We start from the raw sequence: 11555 nt of genomic DNA, 5'->3' as shown, positions 1-11555 counted from the left end.
ATTATGTCTCGTTCCTTCTGTATTATTTATCACAACTTGTTTCTTTGCCTAGAAATTGATAGATGAGTTTTGCGTAATACAATGTCAAATAGATGTCCGATATAATATATCAGAGTTTAGAAATAAAATTAAATATTTGTACTCAAAGCGCCCTCGCGCGAACCAACAGAGCAAGGCTGCGTCCGAAATCGCGTCAAGAAGATATTTTCTAACAACTTCCTATTCCCGCCTTTGAAGTAACATGATCGATTTTTGTAAAAATATTTTTTTGTGTGATTTTTTTATACATACATAAATAAACGGGAACGTAATATCGAGTTGTCTATTAAAATCGTTTCTTTTCTGACTGCTGTTTTTCTTTCTAATTCTCTACGCGAGTCCAGCAGCCAGTCAGGTGACGTTGACGTAAGCAGACTCCTCCTGTGGGGAATCCCCGATCTCCACGCGGATTTTGCTTTGGGGTTGCAAGAATCCTACTTTATGTTGTGTTGTTTTGGCCATTGGGTTGAGTCACTCGAAAAACATCAACGAACCATCATCGCCGCAAGAGTAACGAGTTAAACGTTTTTGGAAAAAGAGGTCAGCAAAGTCAGTTGTCCAAGGTAATAGACACACACTTGTGCTAATGCGCAAGAACATAAATGTATGCTTGTTTTGATTTGAATTTGTTTTCCCGCTTCAAAGTCAGGATTTAAAATACTAACTTAAATCATTCAATGTGTTCCAAAAATATTATTGTGACGAACTGACGTCGATGTGATGAAACCTGGTTTTAACATTTAGAATACAGCTAACGAATTAACATAATGCGGAAACTCACAGGCCCTGCGCTTTAAACGTTATTGAAACGTCGGTGATAACCGCGGAGTGGTTTAGTTAGCTAGCTAACGTAACCGTTAGCAGTTGAAAATGTGAAAATCGGGTTTTACTGCTTTTAAATTAATGTTGTTGTTGTTTATTTAAGAAATGTGTCTTTTTGTGTCTAATTAAAGGTTTTGCTCGACTTTAACGATGTCTACAAATTTGCGATTAGCCTGTGAAACAAATTAGCTAACGTTACTTAGCTTAGCGGTATCTGCGCGACTTGTTGAGGTTTTTACCGAGCTGTCATTCAATTAACTTAAACACCTCGCGATGATATTTACAAAGGTTATTTGGTTGTTTTAGAGGTTAACGCACTTCGCAAAGAGACAACATTGCGTGTTTAAGATGAGAGCGAGCGTGAGGTGTTAAGTGTTCACAGAACTAAAAGTTTTGTATTTTGTCTGTAATTTTGCGAATCTGAAACAGGACATGGCAGAAAATCCGGAGAGTCAAGAGTTTGCTGACCTCTGGGAGCGAAACCTCATGTAAGTTTGCAAGGAAGGATCCCACTCCTTAGACCTGGAGCTGGTCATCTCCTCAATTTTATTTGGGAGCACTGCAGCTAATATTATGTCAGGTTTTAGTCATCATTTTTGGGTGGGTCATTAAAGGAATTTGAGTGTTTGTTTATTTTTGCTTGCATCCGTTAAACTTGATCATCATGGTGTAGTGTGTGCATTGTTAGTTAAATGATAATCTCTCTCTCTCTCTCTCTCTCTCTCTCTCTCTCTCTCTCTCTCTCTCTCTCTCTCTCTCTCTCTCTCTCTCTCTCTCTCAGTTCAGTTCCAGAAGGTAGCCCTTGGGACCTCAATGATGAGGTATTTTTCTTATAATGGCATGTATACAAGCACATGCACACTCGTATTCACAACTGCTTTTCAATGCTGAACTATTTTGTCCTATGTTTTCGTCCGCAGTACCTTCCGAGTTCGTTCGACCCAAGTATTTTTAACTTGCTTGCTGAACAGTCACAGCCATCCACCTCCCCACCGACCTCCACTGTCCCAATTGCCACGGATTATCCTGGAGACCATGGGTTTAAACTCCAGTTCCCGCAATCTGGCACTGCCAAATCTGTCACCTGTACGGTAAGTTCAAAATACATGCGCACACATACATCCACACATAATGTACTCAACTTACATAAAATGTGAAATTTTGTGTACTTGATCACTTCAATAGTACTTCTATAGATATAACTTCTATAATCTTACATTATGCATACACTATACACAAGCAGCCTAAATAAATGAAAAATCGATTTGTTAGGTTCAGGTTGCCTTTGGTTGTTCATATTCTGTTTGGTTTTAGATTAATCTAAAATAAAATGGGGTTTAGTGGCAAATGTTAGTGAAAATATATAGTTATTATAAATTACACAATCATTTTAGTGACAATATAGTAATAAGTTGTAATCTTAAGTGTAAAAATGGATGCATATGTACCTGAGGTCATGTAGAAAATCGTTCTTTCTGGTGACCACTGAATTGGAATGTTGCCAGGATACCGCAAGACTTCATTCATTCTTCGTCACCTCCTTCGTTTATGTACAGAATAATATTTCCAACCTCCCATCTTTTGTGTATTTGCCACTTGAGTCCAGAGATAGCTGTTGTAGTCATTCGGCTTGTTGATCTAATATCTGGAGTGAGCAAATAAGAAATTGAATTTGTCAATTTCTTACGGCATTGTCTGAAGACATGAATGGGCATGTTCTCATGTGGAGCACCAAAAAAGTATCCGGTAGCGATAGGGTTAAAAAAAAAAAAAAAAAAAAAACACGTGTGACCCACCCCCTGCCAAATCTTTTTTTCCTCTTTCTTCCTTTTCACTTTATTTGGTTCAGTTCAGACTCGTTAAATCCTTACTTTTTAGCCAGACTTTTTAGCCTATATGCTTTGTATGTAGTGCGACCCTACGATTTTGAGGCTAGTATGTGGACTCAAACTCCATAAAGTTAGAATAAGTTTATATGTAAGCCAACCGCACAGCCATTATATATATATATATATATATATATATATATATATATATATATATACAAATTTAATCCAAAGCAACATACAATATTAAATTGCTTCTGTTCCTCTATTGTAACATAAGCAATGTTCATCTCAGTGCCAACAATATTCATAGTGTACATAGTCAGGTTCATTAGAAAGCCAGACTAGGATACAAGCTAGAGCTCAGGTCATGTGTATGTGCGTTTGATTAAATACAGTTTAATACACACTATTGTGACCATCCATTATGTAGAAAAAGGTGTTGTTCTAAGATGGCTGCATAACAAAATATAAAATGACTGCATTTGTTATCGAGTCAAAGAAGCTCTTTCACCTACTCCTCAGAGTGTACACTTCCATTTATGCTAGAAATGAGTCATACATCTAGCTTATTTATGTTGTCTTTAGCCGTTTAACATTTTTGACTCTGACATCAGTTATATTTATTTAGTCCTATATGAGTGAAATGGTGTTAATTTTATGTTTTTTTGTTTTTTACGTTTGTTTGTTTGTTTGTTTTTTGTTCCTTGTTTTTTTATAATATAAGCAGCAGTGTTTTTTTTTTTTTTTTTTTTTTTTTTTTTTTGTAAGCCAGTATCTGTGGAGATTGAACATGTCTGAACTTGTCCTTATAGAGCAGTGGGGGGAGGGGAGTGTCCGGTTCTACCAAAGCAGAAACTGCTGTCTACAAGACTCAGAGCAGGGACATTTGGCATCCAAAATGTTCCAGTCTAACCATTGGAGGGAGAAGTGCATCCTATGGTGCAGAGTTTTAAGATAGAGAGTAGAGTTTAAGGGTTTTTATAGCAAAAGGTAGTCAAACTGGTGTGTTTCAGATCCTGTGAGAAACTACAAGACAACATATGATCGGAAGGGTAAGAGGAAGAAAGAAAAAAATAAATGTGATAAATGTTTTGTTTTTGATTTAATATTATTTAAAATGTATTAATTGAACAATTTGTGTCTGAATTAAATTCTTTGAGCTTTTGTAGTGATGCTTCTGAGAATTTTATTGATTTCTTATATTTCTGTTCTTGTTTTGTTTTCAGTTTAATGTACTAAGTTTTGGTTGGTTAACTTTTTTTATTTTATTTATTACTTGATTAGGAATACGCAAATACATATTTTCAAAATCAGCCTGTCAGACTGAAGTTTATTGTTAAAGGCTCTGGATTAGACACAACTGTATTGTTGGGGTTTGTTTGAAGGGGACTAATTTAGAGACATACTATCCCAAATAATGTTTTGCTGTGCTGACAATTGTTAGCAAATTGTTGTAAAGTTGTCGGCTAAACTAGACAACTAGTTAGTCGATTGTTGTACAGCTAGTCTGCCATCTTAACCCATTCCTAATTTCAAACATTCATGAATTGTAGCAAATGTTATGAATGTTCTGTAATACTAATTACTACTATGTACTTATATTTTCCCAGTGTGTAACCATCTTTTAAATGACTTGCATAGTGATCTGTTCTTTTTTTCTGATTGCAGTACTCTCCAGACCTGAACAAGCTCTTTTGCCAGTTGGCGAAAACGTGTCCAGTTCAGATGGTGGTGGACTTTGCCCCTCCGCAAGGCTCGGTGCTCAGAGCCACAGCCATTTATAAAAAGTCTGAGCATGTGGCTGAGGTTGTCCGCCGTTGCCCCCACCATGAGAGAACACCTGATACTGATGGTATGACGCACTATATTTCTCATCCCGCACTATTTTACAGGAAAAAAGCCATTAACAGGTCTATGTACCCCTGTTCAGGATTGGCTCCTCCTGCTCACCTGATCCGAGTGGAGGGAAACTTGCGTGCTATCTACAAGGAAGATGACGTCACCTCCAGGCACAGCGTGACGGTTCCCTATGAAACTCCTCAGGTCAGTCTCAATAGTTGAAACTGTAATGGCAGTAGACTGCAAGATTTACAATGAATAATGAGGTTAAGTAAGTGATCATTTTCAATTTCATTCAACATGTTTTGTGTGTGTGTGCAGCTGGGAGCAGAATTTACCACAATTCTGTATAATTACATGTGCAATAGTAGCTGCATGGGTGGCATGAACCGCCGGCCCATCCTCACAATCATCACTCTGGAGACTCAGGAGTAAGTAGTGCATGTTTTCTTCCTCTGTTAGTGAATTTCATTCCTATGTGAACACAGGGTCATCAAGTAATGCTTTTACTCTTGTCCCGCAGTGGTAAAATGCTGGGCCGCAGATCTTTCGAGGTGCGTGTCTGTGCGTGCCCAGGCAGAGACAGGAAAACTGAAGAGAGCAACTTCAGGAAAGACCAGGAGACCAAAACCATGAGCAAGACTCCCTGTACCACCAAACGTGGTGTGTATATATGAATGAAATTCAGTTAGATTGCACAAACACTGCTGCATAAAATATTTTCCTTCAGAATATTATAGTAATGTAAATCTGATCTGCCAGGTATGATTAAAGAATCAACTACGTCTCGGCAGCAAGAGGGCAGCAAGAAGCAAAAACTAAGCGTCAGCAGTGATGAAGAAATGTATACCCTACAGGTGAGCACACATTTTCAATTTATCATTCTTCTGTGAGTGTTAACATATTTTAAAAAAGTTACATTAAATTTGATAAAACTAAATTTAAAGGCAAAGTATGTACGTTTCACCACTAAAGGTTGATTATTTAAAAACAACAATAAAGGAGTAGCTTGATGACACTGTGAATGAGCTTGGAATCATGGGAGGTGTCCATGGAAACACCAAAGAAGATTTAATGCATTGTATTTTAATAGATGTGTGAGGAATAGTGTTAATTTCGTCAGGCGAGACGAAATATGTTCGTCAACAACCTTTTTTTCCATGACTTAGACGAGATTCTCCTTCGTTTTATATTTATTTTATTAATTAAAAGAAACAATGAGATGTGCTGCACTGCATGGTGGAAACAACATAAGACCATAATAGCTTACGCGACTGTCAAGACAAGGCTCGCACAGAGTTAGGCTGCATTTACACTGCAGGTCTTGATGCACAATTCCGATTTGGTGACTATCCGATTTTTTTTGACGACCCGGATCCGATATTTGCATTTACACTGTACACTGGCAAAACAGCCCAAGACGTCTTAACCGGTGAAAGGAAGTAAAACAGCGCGATATGCAATGGATGCAGACAAAATTATTGCACAATGTTTTGCTGTCTGCACTGTTCCACACATCTTTAAAGTCGGCAAAACATTTCTCTCTTAAGGCGGAGAAAAAGAGGAGAGACCCTTGACGGGGTTGCCAGGTTTTCACAAGAAAACCAGTCCAATTGCAACTTAAAACTGTGTTAAAGTAGCCCAATTCCGCATGAAAACCGCAGACTTGGCAACACTGGATCGTAGTGTGTGTCCACATGAGTTGACGTCATTCGCCTTAATGTAACTTCAGGAAATGGCAAAAAAATGCAAACATTTTGCGGAGAAAAATCTAAATATCTTACGTCCTTTTTTCAATGACGTACGACTCGCATTTACTGGGGAATATCCGATTTGACCGCTTACATGGCCGCTAATGCACGCATCCGAATCATATCGGATTTATTACCACATATGAGTGAGGCCTGAATCCGATCTGAGGATATCGGAATTCATGTGTTTTTTACTGCTTACACGTTCACATGTCATATCCGATCTGTGCCACATGAGAGGAAAAAATCGGAATTGGGTCACTTGAACCATGCAGTGTAAATGGGGCCTTATAGAGTCCAGCAGCAGCGTGCGTTTCTTCAGCGCAGCTGCTATAGTTATTAGGGATGTCCCGATCAGGTGTTTTTGCCCTCGAGTCTGAGTCAGAGTTATTTGATTTTGAGTATCTGCCGAAACAGAGTCCCGATCCAATACTTCTATAATACATAAAAAAGAATAAAGAAGAAAATAAGGAAAAAAACGATCCATGATGTTCCTTACATTGCCCAGATTAACATTGAACAACTCTGTTAACAAACAGAGTAGTTCTGTGAGGTAGCTTGAACAATCAAGTAATAAAAAACATAAATTCTTCACTTTTGGATTTTAGTGCAACTAGTGTTGTCAAAAATATCAATATTTCGATACGTATCGATACTGGAATATCTGAAACGATACGATTCTCAGTTTTTACAGTATCGATACCAGCTGCACTCTCCTTCTCTGACCGTCAGCGAGTTGACACACACCGGCAAATTTTCACTCAGCCCGGTTAACCTCTGAGCACGGCGAACGCGTGTTCTGCTGGACTTTTTCCTCATGACAGTGTGTTAGTGTTAGTGTGTGATCGGTCTGAATTTCGCGCGGGATTGCACATAAATTAATTCTACTAATCCCCGCAGATTTCGTGCTCACATCTGAAGCGCACACACATAGCCTACCGTAATAAAGCCGCCTCTGACATGATACAAGTGCAAACATTTGCTTCTTTTTCCAGCTTATTATTGGTCAAATACACTCAAAAAAATGATCAGTGCACATCTGGAAGAGTATTAATGTAAACACAGTAGCAAACAGTTCAGGAAGAACGAGTAACAGGAACAGTGTTTAGGATCCATGCGTCCATTAGTGTTAAAGGGACCGCAGTCATTTGTTATTCAAACTATAAAAAGACAAACGATCAACTGCTCTTGACTGATCAACTATAACTTTAATAGTTTCATCTGTACGCTATTGAATTTTTTACAAAGAACATTATCCAATGTTGTTTTAAATGTAATTAGGCCTACTATGCATTTTTTTTATTCAGCTTCTTATCTGAATGTTAGACCTACCTGAAAAAATAAAGCAGTCAATTTAATTTGTATCTTCTATTCTATTGCATTTATTTGTGCTATTGTTTGTAATCTGTTTATTTGTTCTTATTTTATTACTGTTTACTCGTCTTTTTTAATTCAATTTACCATTCGAAATCAAGCTTCCTTGTGCTGTGTGTAAGCTATTGCACAATTACCCCATTGTAAAAAATACATTGAGATAATTTTAATAGTAATTGATCAATAATTGATGTCCAACCCTAAGGAACATGCTGGCCACATGAATTTTTAGTAAAAAATAACAATGAATATTAACAAGTTCTGTTGTCATATTAAGCATCTTATCTTTTTTTTTTTTTTTTACTGTGGTATCGATTTAGTATTGCTATATCGATATTTTAGTCTGGTATCGTATCGAAGTCATAATTTTGGTAGCGTGACAACACTATGTGCAACAGTAAATATATAAAAAGTCCGGGACCGGAGTTGCGCAGTAGAGAGCAGAAAGTACAGTGGCGATATTAAAAGTATGCCCATACTCTCACAGATGCAGAACAATTAATTATGTTGGTGTGAAATAAACAGTTATGAAAATGAAGAAATTAAATTAAAGAAAACAATCTGCTCCCAAAAATCTAGAAAAAAGCCTGTTAGTGCCTCAGTAACAACTTCATTTAGCCTGAAAAGTCAGACACACATCAAGATGTTTGGTCTAGAAACTCATCATTGACAGGGCTCAATCCGAGGGGCGGGATAAACGGTTGTCTTTCAGACTCCCTCTGCACGTAATAAGAGAGCGCTACAACCAAGCAGAGCTAGTTGACAGATTAAACTTTTACTGTGTCCGGTCAGTACACATTTTCCCTTTTTAAGAATGACTTCAGTGCCGTTCTTTTATCAGAGAAAAACTTAACTTCACTTCACTTAACTTAATAAAAATCAATGCTATGGGACCTTTAAAACATTAACTCATTCATGAACATGATTTCTGACGGAGTCCTATCAGATCGGCTGTGGAGGTGAAGACGACACCTCCCATGATTCCACTCTCATTTACAGCGTCATTAAGCTGTGCCTTTATTATTGTTTTTTAATAAGCAACCATTAGTGACAAAACAGCAATACTGTGCCTTTAAATTCAGTTTTATCAAATTCAAGGTCATAAAGTCTTAAATATCTTAATATCTTAAATGTCTTAATTAGCGACTAAAAACCAACAGGAATCGCATTGTGATTTTTAACTTTCTTTCTTTCTTTCTTTCTTTCTTTCTTTCTTTCTTTCTTTCTTTCTTTCTTTACTTTCTAGTGTTTTTATGTAATAAACTGTATCTGCCATTTATTAAACTTTAATATTTTCTTTTTGGGTCACAAAGGAAAGACTAAGAACATTATTTACCACATTATTTATATAGATTGTACAGTAATGGTCGACTTCTAAATTGTATGTATTGATATATTGGTACACAAACCAATATGTATTGAATAAAACCTGTCTTGAGCATTTTAAACCTGTTTTCCTGTTAAGCAATATTAAAGGGTTACTTCACCCAAAAATTAAAATTAGCCCATGGTTTACTCACCCTCAAGTCATCCTAGGTGTAAATTACATTCTTCTTTCAGACGAATACAATCAGAATATATTAAATATATAAAAAATGTCCTGGCTTTTCCAAGCTATATATTAAAACTTGGTTCTTGTGGAAACGCGCCCTCTCACCGGAGCGCAGGGTTGGTTCTAGGCCCTTCTGCCCAGCCCCCTTTAAAAAATGTGATTAACTAAATATTGTGGCCAAATATGATCTGGGCAATTATGCTATGAGGCTAACGATACGTGAAAACGTATGAAACTGGCAGGAGGCTTCGTAGGTCGCTAAACTAAACATTTCATATTTGACAGCTGCTTCAAGTCAGAAATGTTAAACAAAATTTTGATTTGCCTGAATATTTTTATTTGTCTAATTTCACCATTTTGAATTGAAAATAGCCTAACATATTCTAATGTGATTAATAATGTAGCCTAATTAATGAACAAGAACAATTAATAAAGCCATGTTCATTAATTAGGCATAAGATTAATAATGAATGTGTACAAATTGTAAATTAATAAAATTCCATTTGTAGCCTGATAAATGCTGTAATGTATGTAATATACACACACGCATTTGTTTTTGTGAAATGTGGGGACTTTCCATAGGCATAATGGTTTTTATACCGTACAAACCTTATTTTCTATACCCTTACACTGCCCCTACCCCTAAATCTAACCATCACAGGAAACATTCTGCATTCTTACTTTCCCAAAAATTCTGTATGATTTATAAGCCTTTTGAAAAATGGGGACATGGATAATGTCCTCATATTTCACCCTCTATGACCTATGTCATACCCATGTCATTATACACATTTGTGTCCTGATATTTCACAAAAACAAGCGTGCACACACACACTGTATGAAATGTGTTTTATAAATAGATTTGCTATGCCTGTACTAATCTATCTTATGCAAATATTGCATAAGACTTTCAACAAAACTGTTGTGGTTTATTTGTATGCATGACCTCTTCACACAGGTTAGGGGGAGAGAGAGATTTGAAATGCTCAAAAAAATTAACGACAGTCTAGAACTTAGCGATGTTGTGCCTCCTTGTGACGTGGACAAATATAAGCAGAAACTGTAAGTATTACCATTCCAAGTTTTTCCACAAGTTTTTTTTTTCTTGTAATCAAAACTTTTACAGCATTTACACAATGACTGTCAACAGAGAGCTCATTTGACACCTATATATCCATAACATTTTTTGAATTTTGAATTCAGGCTCTCCAAAAGCAAGAAGGAAAAAGATGGCCAAACACCTGAGCCCAAAAGAGGGAAAAAACTGATGGTAAAGGATGAAAAGAGTGATTCTGACTAAGATGGTGGGATGCTGAAGAAGAAAAGGAAATGGCGAGTTGTTTTTTTACTGCCTTTATTTTGCCTTGACCTTGTTCAGAGGGAACATTGTTCAGTGAATTGCAGAAACTTTGTAATCCCTCAGTCCTGTACATCACGATTATCTTTATTCCACTGGGACCTGTGTAAGTCAGCTGATCAGAAAAGTTCTGTATGAATAAGGCCAGTAGCAGCTGGGTGCTATAGATATGTAGTGCTCTTTCTGCACTGAGTTGTAATACTAGCCCCTCAAATTGCAGACCTGATAAATCAATATCCAACATTGAGGCTTAACTGTGTGTGGGATGTTCTTCCTGTTGCAGGTCACTTGCCAACTAACACTTAGTTTCTGCCACTAAAGGAGTTTGCCACTTAGTTGGAAATGTAGTTATGCCAGTATTTTGTAACCAGCTTTTGTTTACAAGCCAAAAACTGTAAGAACAGTAACAAAAAAATCAACACTGTATTTTGTTTTTGGAATCCTTTTTAAGTTAATTTGTTCCTATTCATTAAGTTTTTGCCATCTTTATATCTTAATGTACAAAAAAAAAACACAAGCTTTGATTCCCCTTGCTCAAAGAGTAGAAGACGGGTTGAAAAGGCTCTTAACAAACCTTTAAATTGATCTGAATATTTTGTATAATCATATTCTGCCATTTGAAGTACTTCTTGACTTCTTTACTCCTGTCATTTGTTGTTTTGAGCAAGATTGTTCAAATAAACTCAGTCAGGTTTGCCATGAAATGACCCTTGATGTGTTGTGTAGTTGTCATGAGTTAGATGCCTAAATATGATCAACCTCAGGGCATGCTTGAGTCCCTCCTGGTAACCTTGATAAAAACTTTCTACTGTTGTAATTTTCTATAGATTTTTGTTTATTTTATGTTACTTTAGGCTTGTATTTACCTTTATACATATATACACTTGCATTTATTTGTACCTGGTAAGTTTTTAAAAAAATACATTCTTTTTAAAAATGAATTGTCCTGTCTTGATTTCTTCTTGGTTTGAGCATTATTCTATGGCACAGTA

General features: G+C 36.6%; 1 protein-coding gene across 1 annotated transcript; it reads left to right on the top strand.

Moving 5' to 3' along the window:
- The first annotated feature begins 407 nt into the window (after positions 1-407).
- On the top strand, positions 408-11504 carry tp53 (tumor protein p53). Its single transcript, XM_067439091.1, has 11 exons — positions 408-602; positions 1291-1349; positions 1643-1682; positions 1782-1952; positions 4359-4542; positions 4621-4733; positions 4851-4960; positions 5053-5192; positions 5292-5386; positions 10165-10268; positions 10410-11504. The coding sequence occupies exons 2-11, from the start codon at positions 1294-1296 to the stop codon at positions 10504-10506; spliced, it is 1110 nt and encodes a 369-aa protein (XP_067295192.1). The 5' UTR covers positions 408-602; positions 1291-1293; the 3' UTR covers positions 10507-11504.
- The last annotated feature ends 51 nt before the right edge of the window (positions 11505-11555 follow it).

The sequence above is a fragment of the Pseudorasbora parva genome, chromosome 3, assembly GCF_024679245.1.
Source record: "Pseudorasbora parva isolate DD20220531a chromosome 3, ASM2467924v1, whole genome shotgun sequence".
NCBI classification, from domain to species: Eukaryota; Metazoa; Chordata; class Actinopteri; order Cypriniformes; family Gobionidae; genus Pseudorasbora; species Pseudorasbora parva.
The sequence above is the reverse complement of the archived record's forward strand: the minus strand, read 5'-3'. Positions and strand labels throughout refer to the sequence as shown.

Excerpts from the sequence above, each read along its gene's own strand:
- tp53 (XM_067439091.1), top strand. The coding sequence starts at position 1,294 with ATGGCAGAAAATCCGGAGAGTCAAGAGTTTGCTGACCTCTGGGAGCGA. Across the intron at positions 1,683-1,781 it reads CTTGGGACCTCAATGATGAG|TACCTTCCGAGTTCGTTCGA; the intron begins GTATTTTTCTTA and ends TTTCGTCCGCAG. Across the intron at positions 5,387-10,164 it reads AAGAAATGTATACCCTACAG|GTTAGGGGGAGAGAGAGATT; the intron begins GTGAGCACACAT and ends CTCTTCACACAG.